Consider the following 27,312-nt stretch of genomic DNA (forward strand, 5'->3'; position numbering starts at 1 on the left):
CAGGATCAATGAAACAGCAGTTAACGCTGTATTAAAATGTATAAATCTTGTATTTACAATGAGGCATTGAGCCGAATATGAACATGTTTGACTGCATGACTCGTGTCATACAGCTCATCAGAGTTGCAAGGACATCTGCAACAGCTTTCTGACAATTGAAAAATTATTTGGTCCTCCTGAATTAGCAGACGCTTTACATTAGCGGTGCGGAGTAAAAGTCAGATTATTTCGATTTTGTGAGACTATATTCTACTGATTTTTCTACATTTCAGAGGTTTGTATTCTTCCCTCTTAACTTCTCACATTGACCCATCGCAATAAATGTTCAAATTATGCAAATATTCACATGTGGAAAGTGACAGAAAAATTGGACAGGGGTAAACGTTCCTACAGTGAAAAAAGTTTATATAAAACTGTATAAAAAGCTCAAACTAACTCCTCACCCAGCAACCATGTAAGGAACATCTCGCTTAAACTATGCTTAAATGGTACTAATCTATGATGTCATATCATATTTTCTGCCCATCTAAAAAAACTTAAATATTCTTGCTCCCAAATACATATCGACTTGGTATATTCCCTCCAACCTCTGAGATCAACAGATCCTGTTAACCTTTCCCAAACAGACATCAGGGCTCCTCCATTGGAGCCCCATCTTATGGAACTATCTGTTCACTGAGGTCAGGCACAGGTCTGTAGCTGCCTGCCCCTCTTAAAAGTTTTCTCTTTGAGAAAGCCTCTGGCAATACCGGATATATTCACCACACATTCCTTTAACACTGTGTTCTTGTTAACATTAACTGATCTATTTCAGCTAATATTTTCTTGTAAAGCACTTTGTAACATTGTCAAGAAGAAAGTTGTAAAAATAATACTCCAGTATCATTATCATTGCTGTTATTATTAATATCAATCAGAGGAACAAAGCCAGTACTTGTACATTCTTACCGTAATTACTTTTTCTTGTAAATACTTTACTTTGACTTTTTAATACTCTTTAGAAGAGCATCTTCATATCACTATCTTGGTTCTTTATACTTGAATAAGGGGTTTATTCCATGTAGTGACCTATATTAAAACCTGGATGAATCAAATAATTGTAGACAATGCTACTAAACAAAGCAGTGCTTAATTGCATGTAGACTATCAGGAAAATGTGGTCTCTTAACAACCCTGCTGCACAAATGTGCAAATACTAAAACAGTTTTAAGTTTTAGTCACACTATATTTTCAGATGAATATCTAATAAATATAGTAATAAATAAAACAACCTTCTTCTTTATTACCTAATATTCTTAATTCTACTGTGTGTTCAATGGAAAAGTATTATTAAACTGATCATTTACATGTACTTTACTGATTATTACTATGGGTTCCTCGTCTTGTTAAAGGTACTCTGATGTTGGTAGGCAAAACAAACAACAACAAAAAAGAAAGGATAAAAAAAAATCCCAAAAAACATGTGAAATGTCAGAATATTTGCTTCAGACTGAAAGGAGTACACGGTTGGTATTTGAGTAAGTGAGAGTCAACGCTCGTGTTTTATGTTTACGTGTCGTTAACGGCGGTGGCACAATGATTAACCACCATACGGTGAATAAGTGTGGCTGTTGTGTTAGACTGCCGGCTGTCAAATAAAACTGGCTCACAGGCGCTGATCTCACGGCGGTTACTCAGTGCGGGAAATTAACGTTAACTCAACCGCCCCTTCCTCAACGGATTTTTACAACGGCTGCTTTTTGGCTGGCTTTTACCCACAGTCATGTGATTGTAACGTAAAACCCCTAACCGGAAAACACCGACGGACGACCCTCTCCGCCGCCAACGAATACTGCGTTTACAAGGAACACAGTTGAAGCTGCTGCGAGCGCAGAGAGGACGGGCGAGTCTCCGGTAACAAACAAACAACGGCGACACGGCAAACTCCAGTAATTTCAGCGGAGTCCAGGTACGACTGTTCAGCTACATACTCACTCATTCGTTTGCTAGTATTGTTACGTTATTGTGCCGCTCTGTGTGCTTCAGTTAACTATAATTGCCACGGGGAAGTTAAAAGAAACGCATTCGTGACCAACCCCATCCCCCTTGCGTCTCTTGCTGTCTTTCCCTCTATGTGTGTGTACGTGTAGCGCGCGATTCCGCGTGCTTGCATGCATGTCCGTTTTCTCGCGCTAGTAACCGAGAGACACCCGAGGCAAGGGCAGGAGTCAGTCCATGCGCGCTCGTTTTTATGAGCTCCCTGTTGGACTCTTCATGTGCTTTAGCTGTTGTTTTCTACTCTACCCAAGCTGTTATTGGGGCATTTTGTTCGCGCGGCATGTTTACTTTCCTCACGAGCAGTTTGACGGTGTAATTTCAGAGTAACAAATTCTCACTACGGAAGCGACTGTTCCACGTGTCTACATCACAGCAGGGGCGGTGCTATATTGTTGCAAACAAGTTAGTACTACGTGAGATTGTGGCAAACTTATATCTTGTGATTTCAAGTTGGCTGATTGAGGTGAATAAGTGGCCTTGCTTGATGTGGGCGACCACGGATTTTTCAATACTTTATAGGGAGGGGGGGATGTGGAGGACAAGGACTTAAAGGGTTGGGACTAAGCACAAGCTTGGCACTATCATACGGAGCCCGTCAGGAGAATGAGGGGGTTGGAAAACACGGACAGTTTAATATAATCCGTGCGCATAGATTATTAAACTGTGCTCATGGTTTTATGTTTTTTTTTTCCCTGATGGCACTTGCTGGCCTCCGTACTGTCACTGTCTAAAAGATGAGTATTATTGCTGATGCAGTCAGACGAAAAAAAAAATATTTATTTGATTCTCATTTTAATGTTCAATAAGCCTTTGGTGGATCTAAGGTGCAAAACACAACAGTGGTTCATAAAACAGAAAATGTAACGTTTCAGAAAACACTTTAAGTCATAGTATCGGTTGGTTTTTGTGAAATGATTACGGTTTTGTTGAGTTTTCTGAAGTGTTGATGTGTTCTTTGAATTGTTTTGTGAATTGTGTGGGTTTTTTTTTCAATGTTGCTCTTTTTCTTTTGTTGTTTTCACATAGCAGGTACAAAACAAATTTGACTTGTCGGAAATGGTGTAGACCTGCTCTTATGTCTATTAACACCGCCTGTATTTGCATGTACCAACTAAATTAAAATAGGAAGGCAACATACAGGCAAGCAGAATATAATGCAAAGCAGCAAACATCATCACACTCACATGGGCTCAATCAAACATTATCTCACACACAAGTACAACAAGCTAGCAGTTTCATGTTGGTATGATGCTGGCATTTGCTTTCCTACAAGCAGCCCCTCGGGATAATGTATAGAAACTTTCAGGGTTGCAACACATGCGAGAAAGCAGCTGTGTTTTGTTGTTATTGTTCTGTACTGTTGTGTTTTGGGCTGTGAAGATGGTGGGATTTTATGGCACTAATGTGGTATAAGCCTACAAATAATCTAATTATCATCTAACCAAACGTCTCCACTTTTGTCTAGTCTGTCCAGAGGATATTGCTCAAAAAGTCTTATTTGTTCAGATGTAATTTTGCAAATCTGAGTTGTGCTACCATGTTCCTTGTATAGGGAAGTGGCTTTTTCCTGGTCACGCATGTTCAGTCTTTTTCTAATTTGGCTAACTCTTATCTAACATGCTAACTGAGGCCTATAGAGTCAGATGTAGGTCTTGAGTTTTTTTTTTTTGCAGTTTCTCTCATCTTGGGGTGAACTTGCTGGGATGTCCTATCCTGAGAAGATTGTCAGTTGTCCTGAATGTTTTCCACCTATGAGTAATCTTCCTCACTGTAGAATGATGGAGTTCCCAAGTATTTGGGCAGCAACACTCTTATTTTCCAAGATTATGATGTCTTGCCTCCTCGGTTTTGTGTTAACCCACACTTGAATGCTCCAGACCAGCAAACTGACAAAATGCCTACCGAGGTGCTCACACCTGCTGATGATCAGTTGATTAGCAGCACCTGCTGCTTCTTACCCTCTTAGTTCCAGTGGAAGCAGAGAGGATTTACTAAAGTTTTCCATGCGCCGCGTCTGCATTTTGCTTAGTTTTTATTAAGCAAATAACGATATGTGTAATATGTCACACAATGTTTTTATACCTGGTGAGGACCAGAGGATTTTCCACATCTCCTGATTTGTAAAACGGCTGAATTGAAACGGCATGTACTCTCTTTTCACCAAGACTATATACCAAATGGCTGAAAACACTGGAAATATGACATTTGTGTCCGTTTCACCCGACAGTGATGACAGTTATCTCAGACAATTGCTTTTATGCAATTATGCGAAGCCCAGTTGTGTTTTGTGGACTATTATGTTGAGCATCTCAGGGCCACCTATGAAAATCAATGAAAAAAGCAGTGCATCAAAACAAAATCTAAACAGCTTGTTGTAATCTGAACAGCTTTCTTTTTCCTTTGATTGGCGGGAAAAGTTCTGACAAAGAGGATGGAACCAAGCAAAAGGTTCAGGGCAACATTTTATGAAACCACATAATAATTGCTCTTATTGGCATGCTGCAGGAGGAACTGCAACACTAAAATAAAACGACATACTGCAGGTGTACACATTGGCAACTTTATTAGACCCACCACCCTGATTAACAACACTGCAATGAAGCTATAATCTTCTCTTTCACATTTCTCAAGATATTCTGTCAAAAGTAGGATGCATTGAGAGATATTTATAATATTTGGACTGTCCTTGTTGATTTAAGTGTCATTATAATGAGCCAAGTTATTTAGTTGTTTCTATGAAATTTTACAGAGAAGTTAAATTTGAATGACTGAGCAACTTGTCAACAAATTTCTAATCTGCTTCAGTAGCTTATTTGATCCCACCTGGACTCCAAACCTAGAGGCTGGATCAGTGTTTCCCAATCCTGGTCCTCAAGGCACCCCGGGTCGTGGGGTCGTCCTCAGCATTCTGCAGAGCTTAAAGACCTGGCCGTGTAGCAGGGAAAGGTGGAAAACATGCAGGGCGGGGTGCCTTGAGGACCAGGATTGGGAAACACTGGGCTAGATCCACACAGTGCTGAACAGTTTTGATCGATGGCTGGAGACCTTTACTGTCATATTGCGGGAAAAGCTAGTAATTGGTTGAAATATGGATTATTAGTGAACAATTAATGTAATAAATAGCTAAAACAGTAATTACACCAGTTAAGCAACTATTCAGTATCAAAACACTGATCTTCTTGCTGATCATTTGCTTAATCATTTCAGCTCTCATTTGTGCTCATAGTTATGAATGAGATGGATAAAATATTAGAAATAAATCCTAAAAGAAAGCTTCAGAAAATGACCAACTAATTGAATGTGCTACGCATCTTTCTAAATGGGTACAACGAAAACTCATCAATTTAAGCTTGGTGAAGGTGGTATTTATTGCAGCGTAAGAATGTATTTGTTTTAGCTTGGCATACCTCATTAAAAGCTATTTGAGTACGCATGGACTCTGAGTGATGATAGCGTGATTAGTCTTAAGTGTTTTCTATTGATTCGGAAACCAAGCAAATCCCTGCACTACTGTTCCAGCACCTTTGCGCTCTGACTGCTGATTAAATACTCGCTTGGAGGATTTTTTTGAGTGTCCGTATCTGTTATTGTCCGTTTCTTTGCCTGCGTTGTGCTGAGAAAGTGTTTGAGAAAGGAGTCGCCCTTCCCTCAGGCTGTTTTCATACTTCACTTGAAGGGGGTAGACGAGCTCGGCTTCGGAATGTGTGTCTACACCCATAACCCTGATCATGTGATGGCTGGAAGCCCTCTGAACTCTCCAGTGACCTTTAGGGTCAACAAATCTTATCTCATTGGTCAGCAGAATGTGCGCAGCCCTGAAATCTCTCTTGAGGTTGGCTTTGTAAGAGTTGTGCTTCATCAGAGCCAAGTCATGGATGCAGTGATGCAAAAGTTTTTAGTTTTCACAAGATATTTAAAACAACTGATATGATATTTAAAATTTTTATTTAGCTATCTGTTTTTAAAGGTTTCTCAGTCACGTTGAGTGGAACAACTGCTCTAAGATCCTGGTTTTATAGTCCTATCCATCTCACTGACAGTGTCTTACTGTTAGTGGAGGTAAATAAGCACAGAGATGGTTCCAAAGGCTGTTAGGGCAGCTGTATCGCTTTTGTTGTATTTGATTTTAAATCATTTGCTATGTAAGGTTTACTTAAAACAATTACTGTTCAGTATCTATGTGTGATGTGCTGAAAGAGATATAAATTCACAATGCCGTGAACCGGTCAGACCAAGGTGTATTGTTTTATAAGTCGGACCATTAATCGGCTTTCATTTCTCTGTCATTAGTGGTTGATAAATAGTCTGCGGTGTCTCAAAGGGATTTTTTTACTGTTGGGTTAAGTTAGCCTTTGCAAGGTCGTTAGATCATCGCCGGCAGCTTGACTCTTTGTCGTTACAATAAACTCTTGTCTGTTTCCACACAGGAAACTCATTGCTGCTTGTGTGTGTTTGTGCATCTTTGTGTAGGTTGAAGAATGGAGTTGGCCAACCATGGTCTTATCCTGCTGCAACAGCTTAACGCTCAGAGGGAGTTTGGTTTCCTGTGTGACTGCACCGTGGCTATAGGAGATGTCTTCTTCAAAGCCCACAAAGCTGTCCTTGCTGCCTTCTCCAACTACTTCCGAATGCTCTTTATTCATCAGGACAGGTACAGAGAGGACATTTTAATTGTAATATCACAGGCTAAGTATTAAGTTAACCACTTACAGTTGATTGCATCAAAGAACTGCCTCACCAACTAACCTAATTAAGATCAAGCATTATTATCCATCCGGCCCTAATAATGGGTTATGGCAGGATCTCTCCCTGAGGGATGTTTAAACCAGTGTTTAACCTGTTGCATTTAGCTGCTAAAACAATGTAACGTGAAAAGATCAAGACCCCATAGTTTTCCACTACTTAACCATTACATGTTTGTGTTTCAGTGACTGTGTGCGTCTGAAGGCTGCTGATATACAGCCAGACATCTTCAGCTACCTCCTCAACCTGATGTACACAGGCAAGCTCGCACCCCAGCTGATTGACCCTGCCCGACTGGAGCAGGGGGTTAGATTCCTGCATGCTTACCCACTCTTGCAGGAAGCCAGCCAGTCAGTGTATTCCCACCCTGAGCAGAGCATCAATCTCTCCACATCCCTCTATGGCATCCAGATCTCTGACCAACAGGTGGCGATGTCAGCTAGAGTACCTGCTCGAAGACAGCTCTCCTCACCCTTTGATACAGACCAGGTCAGCTCCGAGGGAAAGTTCCCGTCCACACCAGCTGCAACTTCATTTGCAAATTCCTTACCGCCCAAGCAAACTCCCCCAGCTGCCGATGAGGAGGCCTCTACAAGTGGCACTAAACCTTCAGTTGAGGAGGGGGGGATGGACTTGTTAAGCGCAGATGGCTCCTCAGCCAGTGCCATTCTCCACGTGAAGCCCAGCATAATGAAGAGAAATTCCTCTTTTAGGAAGCATTACTCCTGTCACCTTTGCAGGAGCAGATTCACCCAGAGAAGTCTGCTGAGAGAGCACCTCCTGCAGCACAATCAGGCTTTTCAACAGCCGGCCACTGAGCCCAACAAGGCACTCTCGCCGGTTGTGATTGGAGAACTCAGCATGTTGGTTGAGGGGGTTTTTAAGGGAAACAAGGTCGGGTCAAGTGCCTCGGCTGCAGCTACAGCAGTAGAGATCATCAGTGACAGCGAGCAAACTCCTGTTTCAGCTACCAATTCGGACTCTCCCCAAGCAGAAGTGTCTACGTCCACCTGGGGGGTGGGAGGGTTAAATTCTCAGGCAGACACACCACCACCCTCGGATATTGCAGACATCGACAACCTTGAGAATGCCGACTTGGACCGGGAGGTGAAGCGGCGGAAGTACGAGTGCTCCACCTGCGGGCGCAAATTCATCCAGAAGAGCCACTGGCGCGAACACATGTACATCCACACGGGAAAGCCCTTCAAATGCAGTGCCTGTGGAAAGAGCTTTTGCCGTGCCAACCAGGCCGCTCGCCACGTGTGCCTGAACCAGGGGTCCGACTCTTACACCATGGTGGACCGGCAGAGCATGGAGCTGTGCGCTGCAGGAGACGACAGCAACCAGATGGAGTCCATGTTCTTGGGCTCCTCAAAGCCTTACAAGTGTAACATTTGTGCGACCACCTTCTCCAGCCCCAGTGAGGTGATCAAACACCTGTGCTTCTCCCAAGGGGGACTAGTGGGGCTGCAAGGAAACACGGGTGCAGGCATGCTGCTCCAGCGTGAAGAAATTTCCAAAGATGAAGGCTCTGATTTGTCCAACTCTGGCACCCCACTAGAACCAATAAAGACTGAGGAGATCCTTGTAGAATAGTGCCAAAACTGTGTTTTCTTCCCCATTAACACATGTTTCTATCTAAATTATGGTCATTAGTTAAGCTAAATATGAAATTAGTCAGGGTATGCTTGTTAGGTCTGCTCAGCCCACTGAAATTCTATTTTATGATACGCGATTTGAATATTTTAACATTGGGAGTGATAGTTTAGGCCTCTCTTTACATTCACAAGAAAAACAAATTGCATAGATGTTTGACTGAAGGTTATACATTGAATAATAATGTCAAAGTCATCATTTTAATGTTTATGAACATTGGTATTCTACTCTGACATATTAGGCTGTATCAGACTCTGAAGATTGTGGTGCAACTGCGTGCAGTTTTTAGTATAAAAGGAAGAGGAAGCTGAGACGGTTCCGGAGGAGACAGCGTGTTGTGAGATGAGTTGGCTTTGTTAGATCTGTGGAGGCAAAACTGTTGCAAAGACCTCCCAATTCCCCAGGAGCTGCACTGTACAGTTGTTTCAACACGGGCATAAATGAGAGGTTGATTCTTCAGATCAGGTATAGGAATAGATTAGCAGCTAATAAATGCACACAGACCAGAGACAATCTCCTATTTGAGTTGATTCTCAGTATGCATCAAAGTACATTTGTCTTCCATTTGTCTCATGGTTGTGGTTTTGGCTCATCAGAATAAATACCCTGACGTGTGATGTAATGACCATTAACTGCATCTTTCTCAGTAGCCGTGTAGTAGTTTTAATCTGTTTTGTGGAGTGTGATCATGGTTCCGGTCTCCTTCCTGTCACACTATATTACAGCACAGTTACTCCACTTGGGGAGTTTTTTGGCCACGAGGAGTTGGTCACAAGGAACAAAAGTGAGCATTTTCTACAGCTGATTCTTCTTTGTTTTCCTCATTGTTGCTTGTTGTGCATGTTATGTATTCTATATATAATTCTTTGATTACTTATAAGAAGCCACATGTTCCATTCAGACACAAACCTCAATGAGAGGCTGTCCTGTAGAAGATTGTAAATCATGTCTTTCTTTCATTTCTTTTTCTTTAGAATTTTCTTAAATTTACTCCTAAAATCCCTTAAAGTTTGTTTGACATGCTTTTCTAATTTTATACACAGCGCTATATTAATAGAGAATACATTATATTTCAAGATATAAGTATATTAGTGAATGAATAGCTTTCAAAAAAGGCATTAATTTGGTCTGGCAAATAAATAAATGTTTTAGGGATGGGAATGATGAACATATCTTGAATTGAACCAAGTCAAAAGCTAAGATGAATACGACTGGTGGTATTTTTAAGTGTCTTTTCCTTGCCAAATTTGTGCTGACTCCTAGCCTTCATATTCATTTTGTGCAAAGGGAAACTTTACTTGTATTTTAAGGATCTTTAGTACATTTAAGTACATGTTCTTTGGCTCTTCCCATACCAGAATGAATAACTAGTGAATGCAGCAGTTGTCAATTATAGATCCATAGACACTGTGGCAGTGTGACAGAGCGCCACATCAAGCGTTGGCAATAATAACAAAAATGACCATGTTTTATAGGGATGTAAAGGGTGCTGTACATTTTACCTGATCTAATTTTTTGGGGGATAACGGAACACTTTCTGCTGTATGTACTACTGATGACTGGAACTCGTGAGACATCTTTACATACCTGTCAAATAAATGTGAAGCTCGGAAAGTGTTTACCTCTCACGTGATTTGTCACGCTGACACAGTAGCTGCGGTGGCGTCATTTGAAAGGTTTGAAATACTCGTGAGCATCTGTGTTGCTGTTTTATTTCTTCCTTTATTCCATTTTTAATCTTGAGGAGAAATAACTGCAGCGTGGCCGCTGTTAGTCTGTAGAAAAAGAAAACATGTTCCCTCAAGTTTTTAATAGCCAAAAAAAGAAATAAAACTAAAACTAAAGTGTGATACAGTTACTAAAACTAAAGCATATTGTTCTTGCTCCTCTGTATGAGGAAACTTTTTCTTTTATCTGCTCATTGACTCCAAAATTGTTGCAGTCATGTTGGGAACAAATAAAATTTGTATAATAACGCAGCTGTAAACTAAAAGCTCATTAATGTGCCTTTTTAGAGGTTGATTTTAGGCAGTTTTTGAGCTTTATTGACCTGCTTTCCTCATGAAAACTGAAATTAATAAAAGGGTCCATCACGCGTGTTTTTATTTTATACGCAGTCTCTTTTTTTTTCTTTTTTTTTTCTACATTTTGACTGCAGAAAATTGGAAATCTCTGGGTTGACATTGTTTTAATCTTGATTTTCTTTTTTTTTTTAAGTACTAGTTGAGAGAAGTGTCTGTTTTGATGCAGTTATCCCAGTTTTTGGCTAGATGGAGCTGTTGCTCTGTATTCTCAGTTCAGTCCAGCCCAGAACAAGCAAAATGCTGTCAAATTTGATCATGGCAACATTAGTGATCAGTTATATGAACTACTGTGCTGTACATATAATTAACAGTAAGACCCCTATAAATATATGAAACTGCTATAGTTCAGTGTTTGATAATGAGCAGTTTATGTTTGTCCTCAGACGATTCGTAGAAATACACACACGTTTACGAAAATCAGATCAAGCTGAAACTTTTCTTCACGCTCATCTAGTACCTTAATGGCCGTTTGTGTTTTATAAACAGCCGAGTATCTCAGGAAGATGAGAGCTTTGACATCTCTGTCCACTGTTGGGCTATAAAAAATAATGTTAGGACTCCCAGCATATGAAACTTGAGAGTACACGATCTTACCCTTTTTTTTTTTTTTTTTTTTTTTTCCAGTTCCCATCTGACATCTACTGTGACTGATCTGTGTTCTCAGGAATGTGGGTATTTTTTTTTTTTTGTTCTGTATAAACATTTTTTGGCAGTAAAGAAAGAATAAAAACAGGTTTTTAAAAAAATCAGAAATGGATTTTTGTCTTGTTCTTACCCATAATGCAACAGGAGCAGCTCTTCTTCACTAATGTTACACACAAATGTAGTATTACAACTTATTATATTGTCAGTTGTCTGTATTTATGAAGCATTTACTTATGAGTGCAAACGGCAGGAATCTGTGATTGACAAATGCATATTTAATGAGCAAATGTTGATCAGAGGACTCTAAATTGTCCCCAGGAGTGAGTGTGAGCGTGGATGGTTGTGTGTCTCGTTTGTCTCTGTGTGGCCCTGTGATGGACAGGCGACCTGTCCAGGGTGTACCCTGCCTCTCGCCCCAATGACAGCTGAGATAGGCTCCAGCACCCCCGGAACCCTAAATTGCATTAAGCGGATATAGAAAATGGATGGATGTTGATTAAAGATTCAGCAGAAAGTGCGCACCAATTTTCTCTAACTTTATTGAATGAAATATAGACAAGTTTCTGAATCCTTACTATTAACAGCTTGGGAAATATAAAAACAAGTACGACCATGCCACATGAATGTTATGCTAAATGGTTGCAGGTTAATAGTTAATATTACAACAATATTATTTAGGTACATACAGCAGGTATACAATCTGTACAAATGTTAACAGGTTCACAGTTATGTGTGTTACAAAAAGCAGGGAGGACTGAAGGTGGGCAGGCGCCCCTACATGTTTTTCATTATGCAACAACAAAACATATTTATTTCTCTGGCTTTTCTCTATTCACTAATCTTACATAAAGCAAATATCATGGATGTGTTACTGCCTCTACAGTCAAAGTGGAGAGGTCACCTAAAACTGGGGTGCAAACTTCCTTCCTTGACTTGTTTGGTCATGAAGCTGAGTAAAATGTGAACGTTTAGAACTGCTGGTATCAGCCACCAAATGAAATCCGATGAATTTTTCAATGTATTCACATGATTGACATGGTGGAGTTTTTTCCAAGTTGATTGGAAATAAATGACTACCAGTGTTTACTTGTCACATGTTTGCTTTGGTGGTAGAGACGAGTTGCGACTATTCCGACAAACATTCCCCCATTGCAAATAAATTTGCAAAAGAGGCCCTGACCTTACAAGTATTATTTGGATGCTTCAATCGAAGTAGCTGTGGATGCTTTGGGAATCTAATTTGATGCAACTGATGTCTTGTCCTGTGAACGATGGAAAGACCATGGCTCCCTGATTAATCCTAACTCAATTTGGCTTTTAAATTAAGAGCAAAATGAGCTTTTGTATTTATTTCTGGTACCATGAAGTACCTGATTGTGTCCGTCCAAATCATCAACCACTCCCCTGGTGCCAGTTTTAATGAACCTGAGCTATAACGCTTGGTGAAGCACACAACATAGTGCAGGTTTAGGTTAAGATGAAACAACAATCACTTCACACTTTATTAACCTTGTTTGAATCAAAGTTACACCAATGGACTGAGGACTAAAGGGTGCACTGCTGTTTGTCTGCAGTCTGTCTAAGAGGGTGTTAAATACTTGAATTTCCCAAGAAAATGCAAGGATAGAGTAGTAAGGAGTGTGTTGAACTGTTTCATATCAGCAATACACATTTCACTCAGAAAACAGCAATTAAACATTGTGAACATGATATGCATGATATGCTGTGTTTCTAAAATGCACGTCTAACCAGTGTTAAAAACTGGCATTCTTTGTAAAAAGCATTTACCAGATACTTCTGCCACATCATCAACTTAGGGTGTTGTCGTATAGCTTTTTATTATCACATGAAACAATGTGTAGTAATGTCCTTTCACAGTAAGTCAGGCAGTGATTGTTTGTCTTATCTACACGAATCTTATTAATTACTTTGTTTGAGTGCAGAGAGAAGTACACAATGTGACAAAAGAATGTGTCAAAACACAAACGTGTGGTGCATTTCTGGCAAATAACATCACACATTCTGTCCTCTTCCCTCTGGAATCACACTTGTACCATGGCTTTAGTTGCAATTGCTACAACTCCTTAAAATAATCTAATCTGTCAGTTAAAGAGGTGAAACACTGAGTGTTTTTTTAAGTAACTTGTTGACATGAAACTTTTACGAGGTTTCCCTGCATAAGATTTCACATTGACAAGTCACTGAAATTTACCATATAGACCACAGCATTATGTGGGTATTTCAAAAACAGGCATCAGTGAGCATACAATCACAAAATAAGGCAAAAAAAAGAAAAAAGAAATAAGAAAGACTTAGGTTTGAATGAATACTCAAGATATAAATACAATATACAAGGTGATAATCCTCCGCCTCTTCACTTTCTAACATCATCTCACCCTTGCCACACACAAAAACGCACACCCTCTTGCCAACACACACATCCACTCTAAACCAGGCTCCAGACTTTTATGTTATGCAACAAGGGCAATGGAAAGTCAGTGAGACACTGAGCGGACATCAGTACTGATTACAAGCCAGGTGGGATGCTTTTGAGGCACAGGACATGCATGCGTGTGAGAGTGAGGGTACAACAGTGGGATGTCACGGGGCTGTGACGGGGCTGCAGGGGGGAGGTTGTAGGACAGGTCGGTGGGGGGGCTGGAGAGAATGGCGGAGCTGCTGCTCAGTCACTCTATCTCTGTGGGCGGGATGGGTGAGGCCCAGACATAGTGTGTTACCACAGAGCATCTCACTTTCTCTCCCTCATCAGTCACTTCCTGGTAAAGACAGTGCGTCCCCCCAGGCATCGGTCTTATATCTTCAGCTGTGGTCGGAGACACAAAAACAGATATAAGAAGAATGAAAACAAGAGAAAAAACTGAAACAATTATTGTCTTGCTTGGAAAAGGAAATGTGGGATTACATATAGAAACAATTTTGTCTCCTTGTTTGAAGCAGAATATAGATAGAGCTTGATTTTTTTTTAGTTTTGTCTTGATGAACGCTGTTCATAAGGCATGTTACTTTACTACAAATTAGACTGCCTCAATTAAAGAGAGGAAAAAAACAAAACAAGAAGCAAGGTATTGGACACACATTAATGCATAAAAGCAGACCTTTAAAAATAGTGGCACACAAAAAATGACATTTAAAATGTATGCATCTTGTTGCATACTGGACATTATGTAAAGTCCATTTAAATGATTCATCAGCATCTACATGAAGAATGATGTCATGTCTCGCTATTTCAACATTCAATCTCCTTATGTTTAACCTAACAAGAGTAATTAAAGGCACATTTAACCAATCACTTTTTCCTTCAATTTATCATATATTTACATTTACATTTGCTTTAAGAAGAATTTCATCCTAGGAACAGTGTTTAATTTTGAGTAAAATAATTCCATGCTCTATATGACTGGATGCATCTCGATATTTCTCTCCCTTTATCCCCTATTTCCTGTTCTTCTCCAGACTCTCTGCATGATAAATACAACTGCATGACCGCTACTCATGGCTGCTTAATAAATATGAAAAACTATGCCTAGTTTTATTAGTCATATCAATAACATCAGCCAGATCTCTAAATTGTTGCACATATCAACTCTGACTAGTAATATATATGTATAAAAGACTTAATCAGAAGTGAAAAAAGGGGAAAAAAATGTCTGTTCTTTGAAGCTCTGTAATCAATCTTACAAATTTGTGCCCCGACACGGTTTCTTGACTCCATACTGAGCCTGTGACAGAAGAAAAACAGGAGGAGGGAGCAGAGGAATCATAATCAGCCTTTCAGCACAAGTTCATCTGCCCCTCACACACCGCTTCCCTTTAAGATCCCAGCCTACAAAGACGGAGTCAACGGCGGCATTCCTCCTTTGATATCAAAGGTCCCCTGGTTACTCAAAACAAAAGCTTTTTCATCTGGTCAGTGTGTAGATCCCTTTCCCTACTCCTTAATAAAAGTAGGGTTCATTGATGTTTTAAAAAAAACTCTTGATAGGTTAACAAAGGAATTGTGAGAGTAACTATCTTTTTTTATCATCCTACACTCACAACTATTAGATTAAGGAAATGTTTAAGACTAAAAGATTTCAGAAAAATAAAAAAAGACATTACAGCAGACTGTATATCAGTGTGGAAAGAAAAGTCTCACTTGCTCATGATGCTGCTGTGAGCTCTGTGGACAGAGGCTCAATCTCCTTCACGGCCTCCTCGATCACCTCGATCACTTGCGCCATCACTTGCGCACACTTTGCTGATTGTTTCTTCTCCGTGTCTGTTTGGCTATCTGCTGCTTCTGTGTCTTTGCTGGGAGCAGCAGCTGTCTCTTGAGGTTCCTCTGACAGCACTGAGAGCTTGCTTTGTCTTGTAGGATTCTCAGCTGTTGCACTGCTGTTCTCATACCCTGTCAGAGTTTCCACTTCCACTGGTGGATCCTCAATCACCTCTGCTGCCTGCAGGACCACCTGGACTGGCATGTGGATCTCAAGATCTTTCTCGTCTTTCTCCTCCGACTTGTCAGTTGCTTTCTGGTCTTCACTCTTTGCCATGATCTTTGTTACCTCTTCTTCAATGACAATTTCTCCACTTGCTTTTACCTCCTCAGCTTTCTTCAAACCTTTGTTTTGTTGTTCCTCCTCCTCCTCTTCTTCCATAGTCTCTGTGACCTCTATTGGGACTGACTCCATGACCTCCATAGCAACACAGAGTACCTGAAGGGACTTTTTCACCGGTTTTTCACAGATAACAGGAACAGGCGTGTCAGTGACCACAAGCTGATCATTTTCGGTGTCAATTTCTTTCTCTGTTGTTGCTGTTGCCTTGATTGGCTTTGGAATAGTGGATGTTTGCTTGGCAGACTTTTGGGGTTTTGGCACATCTTCTGAAACTTTATCTACGGCATCCTGAATGACAGTTTGGGCAATGACCGCACTCTGAGTCTCGATTTCACTGGCCCCACTGACCTCTTCCATCTTCTTGCAGGCCTGCTCAGTGGTCATTGTGTCTTTAGCAGAACCGTTCTGCTTAGCTAAAGCATTTGTTGCTTGTTGGTTATTTTCTCCACTCTGTGGAGCAACAAGAACTACTGTCTCTGTAATAACAGCAGTTTCCTCTCTTGGTACAACCCCGGGAATGGCTGTTTCAGTCCCCTTTGTGTTGGTGGTTTTTGTATTGTCACATATATCTTCTGCAGGGGTGTTTTCTACAACTGCATCAAGCTGTTCAATGTTCACTTCCATGTCCTTGGTCTCCACAGTCACCTCAGAAACTTCTACAGTCTGGGTGCAGACAGCTGTTTCAAGAGTAGGCGCAATAGGATCAACTATTACAGCTTTCGGTGAATTCTCCTTTACTGTGGTGGGCTGAATAACTTCAGAGTGTTCAGTGCTGACAACTCCGACCTTCTCGATCTCAGGTTCATAATTTTCACTGGCAGATTGAATTTCTATAACTTCACACTCAAAGTTTTCAGTAATAGGCTCAAGCTCAAGGGTTTGTACCTCATGTACGTGAGCCTTGAGCACAGGGTCTTCTGTAACATCTGCTTCCTCTGGATCTATTGGCTTCTCCTCCACAGCAACTTCTGTGCTGAGACTATCAGTGACTACAGTCATATTCTCTACAATTGGCTCAACAGGCTCTTCCAAAGCAACTTTGGCGATCTCCTTGGTGCCCAGGCCAGTACAGAAGGCCATGGCCTCACCAGATATGTGTGGCTCTAGGATGATATTTGTGATGGACTTGGCATTCTCTATTTGGAGTTCATCTTCTGTTTTCTGACTTGCTGCAAACACTGGTACATCCTCAAGAGTTATACTTATCTGGGGTGGAATTTCACTGATTTGGGCCTCAATGCTGCCAATAATTTCTTTTGCGGTTTCTATACCAGGTTCCTTAGGAACAGGGCAGGTGGCACCAGAAGGAGCTGGGGTGATGGGCTTGACCTCTGCAGTGGACAGTCTGCGTCCTGTACGTTTAGGTGGTATAACCTGGCCCTCATCCTCTCCAATGTCAGTGTCAACAGACTTTGGTGTGGCCACATTTTCCGCCTCCTCTGGGATATCACTCAGCTGATCTTGTTTATCATCTGCATCTTCAATGATGGCTGGGATCCATGACGGGGATCTATCTTCAGCAGATGCTTTGCTCTGAACTGCAGCTAGCTCTGTCGATGCTTCCTGAGCTGTTTCAGCTTGGTCGTCATACTCTGAGAGAGGAACCACAGCAGGGGTGTCAGAGTCCTCGTCAGCTCCTTGTTCGATTGAAGCTTGTTTTTCAACCGCCTTCTTCCTGCGTCCTGGGAAGAACTTTCTTAGAGAGAAAGATGAGTCATCTTTTGGTGCTTCGGTGTCTGACTGGACTTGGTCAGAAGACCCCTCGGGCTTTTCCTCAACTTTGGCCTTATTTTTCGAAATAACTAACCGTTTCAGTATGCTCCAGGGGGACTCTCTCACAGGGGATGCACTTACTGGCTCAGGTGCAGCTTCAGGAGCAACTTCTCCCTCACTCTCAGGATTTTGGGAAGTAACATCGTCAGTCTCGTTTTTATCCTCTTGTTCTCCCCCTTCTGCTGCTGCTTCTGGCTCCTCCTCTTCAACCTTGGTTTCCTCATCATCAGAATCAGAGGTCCTCCTTGTCCTCTTTTTGGGCCCACCCATACACATAAGAGCCTCCCAGGAAACGGAAGTGTCCATTTTCTTCTTGGTCTCCTCTGTGCTGCTGGTAAGTTTCTCTGTGTTTTCAGGTTTTGGCTCTTCTTCAGAGGGCTTCTCCTCCTTAGTCTCCTCTTCTTCACAACTCTTATCTGCTAATGTAGCACTCTCGGAAGATGACAGTGTGGCAGACTTTGTGGGTTTGTCACTTGTGCCTTCATCTTCACTATCAGAAGATCTTTTAACATGCTTCTTAGGAGTCACAAGTTTCTTAAAGGAGGCAATGACACCGTCCTTCTTCTTGTCACCATCACATGCAACTTCACCTTCAGTTTCTTGGTTAGACCCATTCTGGTTCACTTCCACAGAATTACTGTGTTCCCCTGATGCCTCTGGAGATGAAGGCCCACTGTCAGCTTTAGGAGCCTCTTCTGACTCTGTGGAGGACTGGAGTTGCTCAGCTGCGTGCTCCCCAGAATCGGTGAGCTTGGACTCAGAATCTTTCTTGTTTTTCTGTCTCTTAGTGGAGAGCTTCTTCAGGCCAGCTCCAGTGAAGAGCTTTTTAAGGGGGCTTCCGTGGGGCTTTGTCTTCTCTTGTGAAGATAGTAGCTCAGCCTCAGAGGTCGCCTCCACTGGTCTCTTCTCTTCTGCACCAGCTTCTGCCTTTTGGTCTTCTTGTTTGGTTTCATCAGTAGTACTTTTTGTAGGTGCAGGTGTGCCAACAGTGACCTCTGTGGAAGCATTTGATTTTGCTTCCTCTGGAGTGGTTGGTGCCTGCTCCTTTGGCTCAGATTTTTCCTCTACAGGTACATCTGATGCCTCCTTCTTGGTGTCCAGCTCAGTCACAGTTTTCTCCTCCTTTTTCTCTTCACTGGGCAAAGTATTTTCCTCCTTTGTTTCTTGTTCTTTTACAGCGGTTTCCTCTTTTGTTTCCTTCTCTGCAACATCTTTTTCTTCCTTTGTTTCCTTCTCTCCCACATCTTTTTCCTCCTTTTCCTCAACAGCAGTTTCTTCGGACTTAGCTGTCTCCTCTTTTAAAGCAGTCTCCTTTTCCTCCTCCTCTTTTGTCTTCTTGACGCTGGTTTTCTTCCGCAGGTTTGAGAAGAGTCCAACAAAGAAGAGCTTCCTAAATGGCGACATACCAGTCTCCTTGGGCGCAGGAATGGCTTCACTTTCCTTTTCAGCTCCTTCCTCCTTGACTCCTTCACTGGAGGCCTCGGCGGAAGCACCTTCAGGAGGTGCTGCAGTCTCACCTGTATCTTTAGTGACCTCTGCCTCAGTGGCAGATGCATCTGCATCTGCGTCTGCGTCAGCCTTCTTTTCTTCAGTGGTTTTCTCTTCAGCAGTGGCAGCCTCTTCATTCTTTGCGGGTTCAGTCTCACTGACTTCCTCTCCATCTTTGTCTTTGACTGTCAGTAGCTTCACGGGGTCCATTTCGTCACTTTTGTCCTTCTTCAGTGTGAATTTCAAGCCCACAATGGTGAAAATCTTCTTGAAGCCAACTTCACTTGCATCACCGGGTTTTTCATCAGTTGCTTTCTCTTCAACGGTGGATATATCATTTGCATCAGGAGACTCTTTATCCACTTTTTCGCCGTTTATTTGTGGAGTCACTGCGTCTGGGATAGTGTCAGTGGTCTCAGGAGCCTCCTCCTTCTGAGCCACAGATACACCATCTGGTTGGCCAACTGAAATGACACGAAAATAAAGAACGCTCTGTAAGATGTTGGTCAAATTGCTCAATTCAGTTTACTATCAAACTCAGTAGCCCCGTTTTGTTGTTTTTTTTGCAGAAAACTCACTAATCACATTCCCATGATGTTCATATAAAGCTATGATTTGTAACATTGAATTGAACAAATTCAAGTAATGATGTGGAAATCAAATCACAGAGGGAGACAGCATAAATCACTGTGTTTCACATAAATTTCCATGAATGTTTTGTAACATTGATTAATTTCTCATCCGCAAATAACAGAAGTTGAACAAAAAGTTTTTTGCCTAAATGTTTTATTAATGTTTATGTGCTTCAGTAAAATTGCAATTTGGTCCAGCTAATAAAACACAAATAAAAGAGGAACCCCAGAGAAAACACTTGAATGAGATATATGCCCTCATTGTGCAACATTTCATTTTTTAAAATTGCCAATTTTACAGACCTCCGCATGGTCTGTTTCTGGTCGCTTTTCATGTCCAGATTAAAACACTTAATCCGCTGTAGTCACTTCTTGTTGGTTAAAGATATGTAAGACAAATGCAGCATTAAAAGCTGAGATAACAGACATAAACCACACACACAACATGCTTGTCAGCCACGTCTGTCTGTGCTTTCACAGAAGAAGGTGTGGGGGGAATGATGGCTTGCCAAAGCCTCCTCGGATCTCACTACAGTCTGGGAAACCTCACATGTGAGACCCCTGGGCTCCCCAGAAAAATTCCCAGAACGCTTAATGCCTAGATATCAGGTTACCGGATTACACAGAAAGACACATACCCCCTCTTTACACTATTCACACTGTGGGAACTACTACTACTGCCAGTCACAGCAAGGTTCACATGCGAATATGAACAAATATGAACATTTTAACTGAATAAAAAAAAAAAAAGTGAAAATAAAAACTGCAAAGCACCTCAACTCAAAATCTGGATGCAGTTGGTAAATATAGTCTTTTGAAAAAATAAAAGTAATCCTGTTTTTGGCTCACATACATATGTACAACTATGCAAACACTTCTGCCAACATCCTTTTCCTAAATTATAGGTACAAAGCTTCCATAAATAGCACTGCGTTCCGAGCATATTTTAGCTTTCAAGTGTAAAAACTGTTTGCCTAACTAACAAACAGAAGAAATTGAGTAAAAATGTTTAAGCCCAAACACAGTGGAATTTGACACTGAATTTATACGATAAAGAAAGATGATAAATGTTTTCATACACCAACACTGTTAAGCAAGGACACACCCGCATCCTCAGCATATATTTGACTTGGCAGGAATGTAAGCTATGCTGTTCACCCCATCTTTAAGAAAATGACTCTAGGATGATCTAAATATACAGTAATTTGAGTTTAAATGCCTGGAGAGTTCAAGAATTTGTTTTTCAGTTAATCTGTGTCTTGTCTCTACCCATGTAGCATTCAAACCAAACAATACAGGACTCCCCACTACCCCTCCTTAAAAAAGTCCCAATCCCCTTGACCCAAATTCCACCACAGCAGGATGGATGGGGACCCATCCCCTTCCCAAGGCGCACAAATGCATACAAACACAATAGCCTTCTAGCCCTCTCTGGCCTCTAAAAATAAAAGGAAGGGGGCTGGTCAGCCTTCCCATTATAAAGAAGAGCAGCAGCTTGGAGGAAGTTTGAAATTTGCAGTTTGGTATATTCACTAAAACAGTAAGTGAAAAAAACACTGGCTTTATCAATGACACCAGTGCCACATAGTAACGGGCTCACTCTTACATGGGCGGTATCTATGAGGTGTTTGTTCAATCACACTGTTGTTAAGATCTAGAATTAAGACCCTGGAGACCACAGACATCAAACAAGAGCAGATCAGCAAGCAAGTGTTCATCTGATATGATAATAAGCTAAACTCAGCTCGGCTGTGCCTAAACAGCAAATCCCTTTGAGTGCACACATTTACACCATTTCCTCTGGACTGTTTTCAATTAAGTTTCAGCTAGGTGAAGATTTTTTTGCATAAAGATGCGAATGTGTGCATGGGAGGGGTCAGGCTGTAAGTAAAACAGGCCAGCCACATCTTTGTATACCTACACGGATAATAAAACAGGACCCATGTTGATTTAACAGACTACTGGCATCTCTACCATCTTTTTGATCTTTGTCTTCCAGACACACAACTGTTAACATCCTGATATGAGGGGGGAAGGAGTACATGTGTGGAGGAGGAGGACGTGGAAGAGTAATAACGGTACCACAAAGAATGTGAAGAGTGAGCTTGTGACAGGGGTGGCATTAAGACACTTAAGCGATGGAAGGACACAGGAGGAGTTGGGGGTATCCAGTTGTAGGGTTAACTCACTTTAAAGGGCATCACATATCTCTGACACATACTCATAGTTGAAATGCGTCTCTCTGCTGGAGACAGGCTTTGTTTATGTGTGACTGTAAGAGCATGTGGTAAGGCGAGGATTTCATCTTAAATAGCAGTACTGCGGCCAAAAAACGATTGTTGTAAATCTGCTCCAGTCTGAAATGAAGCCAGATAATGTTTCTGTTGTGGCCATTCCAGCGCCACTTTGGGTTTGTTTGCATCTGACAGGGAGGGGTGAGATGGCAGTTGGGAGGCATCTGTTCTTTCTATACACTGTATACAAACTTTAACAAATATATGCAAATCTTTGACATAATTACTATAGTCTAGACCAGAAGCTTTAAAACAAAAGAAGTCAGATAAAAACAGGACTCCCCATCTCCCTCCCCCGACAGACAAGAGACACAGCACCCCCTTTCTGTCTCAAAGGTGTGGTCAAAGTGTCTCTGGAGCTGTAGGGAACAGTTCAACAGCTACATCATTACTAAAAACCCAGTGTTGCCACATTCGCCCCCCTCTTTTCTAATTCAAATTGAATCCAAACCTGTTGAATTAGCCAACATAAAACAGAAGAAGTCTTTTCTTACAAATATTACGTTTTTTGGCATTAAAACCCTAAGTCATTTGAACCATCACTCCCTATTATAAGCCGTGAAGAAAAATCAGTTTTGGTATTCAATTAAATCCATATGCCTCTCTCCCCCTTCCCTCCCTGTCCTCTATGGCGAAACCATATGACCCCACTGGGAATTAGGATCCCACTAATCTAATGAAACACTTCACATGATGGGAGGCAGTTTTGTGGCTCAGATGGTTACATAAGCCAAAAGCAGGGTTTGAAAAAGAAAACAGCAAAGGCACCTTAAAAGGAAGCTACCTCTGGGTGGATACAGAAGTTTGGAGGTGGTTTGGGATGTAACATTTCAGTTTAGGAAACTTAGAAGTTGAAGTTGACCAGGGATTAAGTCTGAGACTAATATTTGTAAATCTAACTGATAAGAGACTGTTTGACTTTTTACAAAGTGATGCTCTGCAGCAGTCAAAGCAAAGTCATCTCCAACTGGAATCACTCATCCGTGCTAGGACATTCACAGACCACAAGCTAACTAACCACACCCTCAGGACAACAATGCCTTTGGCTATACTCAGTCATATAGGGAAAACACATTTTTCTATATTTTATCCAAAACAAATGACTAAAAACAAATCACAGAAGTAAATAGATAAAAATGTTCATTTTAAATATCATCTGATGCAAGCAGAGCAAAGCAGCAGGTTTTTGTAAAAGATTCAAACATCTTGTTATAAACGAGAACTCTCAACTTTTAAAAAATGACATTAATTAGGTCCAATTTCATCTCTGCTCTTACCTGTTAAAGTAATTGTTCCAAGCATTGGGAGAGCTCCACGAATCCTTTCTTCAAGAAATTGCAAAAACAAAAAAAGATACAAAAAATGTTTGGATAACTAATAATTATTAGAAAGTCTTTTAGTCTTTTAGTGCTGCTTTCTCTCAGTTCTCTGCACATTCAGTAAAAACAGTGGGGCATTTCTCCTTTGCTTGGCCCCGTCTTAGTTACTGATCTCAGTTTGGGGGCAGAAGCTGTGCCTTTCCTTCTCACTTCCAGCGCTTCTCAGTCAGTCAGCAGAATGAACTGAAAAGAGTGCTCCACACACATTTCAACAGACTGACACACATGTCATGTTAGGACCACCCCTGCCTCCCTTTTCCTCCCACCTCCCCTATTCTTTCTTCAGCTGTTCTGAATGAACAACTCCCCATTGCCTCCACCCCCGCCCCCAATTCCCCTTCCCCTCATCCTCCTCCTCCTCCCCTATCCGCACACACTCCCCTCAGACCTCCTCGTCCATCCTCGATGAGTGAAGAGCATCATGTGATCTTTCAAGGAAGCCTTGGCCGTCCAACAGCTCAAAAGAAGCTGAAGCCATTGACTATTTACAAACCCCACACAGAAACACAAACTCTGTCACGTAGACAAGAACTTTATACACATTGTTTGCTTTTAGGGAGGAAGGGTGTTTCACTGTGGCCTTAAGTATGGCATCTAAATGCAGTTTCTCACATTGTTTTTTTCTTTTTGAAGCAGCTGAAAAGCATCCCTTAGCATACAAGGCCCCCCACCCCCCACCTTTTTTTCAGAAGCCTCTCCATTGTATGTCATGGTTCATATCACTATTCAGGTAGGAATGTTGATAGAGGCAACTTTACATGGACAATAACTCAAAATTGGATATTTTTCAGCATTTGCTTTGTAAAGGAAACAAGAAAACAGCACAACTTTGCGTACCGTTCCCAAATGTGTCTTTGATTAATTTCAAATAACTGAACCCAAATCTTGAACAGGGAGTGCCACAGAGTTGCTGCCTGTCCCCTGTGAATAGTAATAGGCCCCTCTCAATTGCTTCAATACAGACACGTTTAATTCAGTTTTTTGTCTGTGGGGGGGGGTAGACAAGAAGGAATGCAGATAATTCCTCAGGTAAATACCAGCATAATCAGATCTGTCACACTTCTGCATTGTCCTTTAGGAATGTGTGAATTCCATGTAGAAGGCTCTGAAATGGGTGAGAACAGCAGTAATCAAGTACCGTCTGAAAGCAGTCCTCCCTTTACACAAAAGTGTGTATGTGCTTATAATTTAAAACGTGAGCAGAGTATTTGCAGAGCGAAGGACTTTATTCATAGCAAGTCTGGCCTTAATAGTATAGTGAGTGACTGAAGAGCCAGATCCAGTCATTTTAAGATGTACATCATCTGTAGTATCTTAAACGTGTTTGTCTGTCTTGGAAGATTACTTATGAATACTTCAGCAGGAGATGTGTGTGCATGCAAGTTGGTTTGGGGAAGTTACAAATCTAATCAGAGTTTATATTGGAGAGAAAGTTCCAGTGGATAACAAAATTATTGTTGATAACATTACGCATAAGACCTTCAAATTATGCTGTGTATAGCTGAGATTTCTAATCCACTCCCAGGTCCTAGTAACTTAGTTACATGTTCTAAGTCTTAAGAGCATAATTTCATTCCACTTATGCATAGATAGCTATAGCTATACTCAGTCATTCACAAAGAGTGACACACCAGTGAGGTTTACTGTCATTTTAGTGACTCATCCGATAGGTATTTCACTATCTGTACTATGGCCACTATGACAGTATATTACGCTGAGTGGACAGTGAGTCGGGCTAAAAAGAATTTATGGAGTGTAACCTGCAGCGGGTCTGCCCACATCTTCCTTTTCCTTCCGAACTTCCTTCATGTGACTCATTCACATCAGTCACATTCCTGGACGTCCATGAACACTCACTGATTTTTATGTAGAATACATAACATGGTGAAATAGAGGCACCTATGTGGTTCTCAGATTTTTTCCAACAGCTATCAACAAAGACAATAAACCAATTCTGACTTGATCTGGATAGACTACAATGTGTCCATCGGCAGCCTTGGCCTCACTTCTGCCTGCATGCCTTAGAAGGTCATGATATCCAAATAGAAAACACAGCATCTTTGCACAAGATAATATATGATTTAACTGTGAGGATCAGTACATAAAATCCATCAACCAGAGAGTCAGCGGTTTAATCCTAAACTTCTCCATCCCACATGTCGAAGATCGCTTTGTTGAGATGTTTAAGTAAGACTACAGAAATCTATTTAACTCTCTAACTTTCTTATGCCTTTACCTAGTTTAGTCTAACTTCTGATTTAATTAATCCCTTAATCTCATGTAGCTGCTGGTCCTGGTCATTACAAGCAAGTTATCTGTAGCAAAACATTGTTCAAACTAATTCAATTTTAAATTCAAGCGGAAGAAGAAGAATCTTTATTCTATCAGCATGTTAGGACACAAAGGAATTTAATTTCTGCATTCGACCCATCTGAAATCGCTGCACACTGCAACATTTAGCCATTAAGTGCACATACACACAGACACACCCCTTACATTCTTGACAATCTAATTGGTCCCCTGTTCTTGTCTCAGTGTACAACCACGGGAAGGGAATTCAGTTCTTGACGGAAGCATGTCTGATGCCACATGACACTGCGTGAAAAAACTTTGAAGACATTCTGCCACTACTAACGAAGTTACATTCGATGTTCTGTCAATAATCGAACTTGTCTACACAGGTCAGTGCGTGTTCAAACTTTTCCTAAATGTATACAAAAGAGGAATAGAGCTTCACAGAAGACCAAAACCACCACCAGACCTACTGGGAAACCAAATATAATGACTCCAAAGTTATTGCAAGCAAGATGAAAGAGTATATCTGAATGTAAATGGGGCTTCTTCCTTTTTTTTTCCTTAAAAAAATGCAACTTTGATTAAAAAAAAAAAAAGTTTTAAAAAACACCCATCACAACAGTGTGCTTTGTATTTAACCTGCAACAAGGAGCCGATTCGCTGGAGGTGACGCCCCACATATCTGTAAATCAGAAAATGTGCCGTAGTTCAGGAATGTTTGAGGTGTTGTCTTGAGTGGATTGGGGGTAAGGGGGTTGGGTGGAGGGGCCTTTTGAGGCCTGTAAAGAAGTGAATGACATCATTGGACAGTGCAGAGGACCCCGCCTCTTACTCTTCCAAGAACTGGATATGATGAGGTTGAAATAATTACAGGAAAGGAAAACAAGGGAAGCGAGCGTGTGAAACTGCCTGAGATCAGAAAGATCTTTCATTCAGTAACTTTCCTCTCTTCTCCATGCTTTTTCAATTTCTTTTGCTTCATCCACACTGTTGTTTATTTCCCGAATCCCCACTTCAGTCCTCTTTAATCCCTCTCCACTACTTTCCCCATGGTCTCCTCTATGCTCTTGAGCCCCCACCCCTGTTTGTGTGTGGGCTAGAGGGATGGATAAGAATGTTGGGACGGGAAATGCAGTCAGTTCTTGACATCACTATTTCCTCTTCCTTCTGCTCATTTCCTCGACCTACACTCATGTACTCTGCAGTCTGTTTGGCTACCGTTTCTTTCTGAGAATGTACATGATGAACATTCTGGCTGTGACGTCTCTGAAGTTTTGTTTATTTTTTCGGTAAAACAATAGAGAATCACGTTTACAGCCTTCAGTATTCAAAGTATAGTTGCTGCTTCCTCCAAATTTAAGGTACCTTGCACGCAACAGGCTAAAATTAAATCTGGGTCAAGAGCAGCACTTTTTTGGTCACTACAGCATGTTTTGCCAGCATTTACCATCTGTTATATATGTCTTCACTTTTTGCTGCATTCCTGAAATATTTGCATAAGCAATATGGGATTCCATTTATTATGTTATGCAGCATCTGTCTTCAGTGCAAACTGGAATGTACAAACAGTGAAGTGGAGATGTAAAAATCTCCTACCGGAGCATTAGGAGGCCTTGGAAGAGGTCAGCTTTTACAAACAAAATGATGTGAATGAATTGGACGTTTGC

At 41.2% G+C, this 27,312-nt stretch overlaps 2 protein-coding genes across 4 annotated transcripts in view; one reads left to right on the forward strand and one right to left on the reverse strand.

Annotated features, from left to right (window-relative positions):
• The first annotated feature begins 1,597 nt into the window (after positions 1-1,597).
• Positions 1,598-10,114, forward strand: zbtb2b (zinc finger and BTB domain containing 2b). 2 transcript variants are annotated; one of them, XM_072362241.1, is made up of 3 exons: positions 1,598-1,948; positions 6,508-6,688; positions 6,966-10,114. In XM_072362241.1, the coding sequence occupies exons 2-3, from the start codon at positions 6,516-6,518 to the stop codon at positions 8,374-8,376; spliced, it is 1,584 nt and encodes a 527-aa protein (XP_072218342.1). In that variant the 5' UTR covers positions 1,598-1,948; positions 6,508-6,515; the 3' UTR covers positions 8,377-10,114. The 2 variants fall into 2 exon arrangements, with proteins under 2 accessions (XP_072218342.1, XP_072218343.1); XM_072362242.1 differs by lacking the exon at positions 1,598-1,948 and adding an exon at positions 2,172-2,439.
• A 1,572-nt stretch (positions 10,115-11,686) lies between these two features.
• akap12b (A kinase (PRKA) anchor protein 12b) overlaps positions 11,687-27,312 on the reverse strand; it is a 48,668-nt gene continuing 33,042 nt past the window's right edge. The window contains exons 3-5 of one of the 2 annotated variants that reach the window (XM_072361717.1): positions 23,249-23,296; positions 15,322-19,509; positions 11,687-13,989 (exon numbers count right to left, since the gene is read on the reverse strand). In XM_072361717.1, the coding sequence (XP_072217818.1) occupies positions 15,326-19,509; positions 23,249-23,296 (4,232 nt within the window). In that variant the 3' untranslated portion in view covers positions 11,687-13,989; positions 15,322-15,325. The remainder of the gene's footprint in view (positions 13,990-15,321; positions 19,510-23,248; positions 23,297-27,312) is intronic. The other variant, XM_072361718.1, reaches the window with a different exon arrangement.

Source organism: Leuresthes tenuis, unplaced genomic scaffold (genome assembly GCF_036924035.1).
Source record: "Leuresthes tenuis unplaced genomic scaffold, fLeuTen1.0.hap1 SCAF_13, whole genome shotgun sequence".
Lineage (NCBI taxonomy): Eukaryota > Metazoa > Chordata > Actinopteri > Atheriniformes > Atherinopsidae > Leuresthes > Leuresthes tenuis.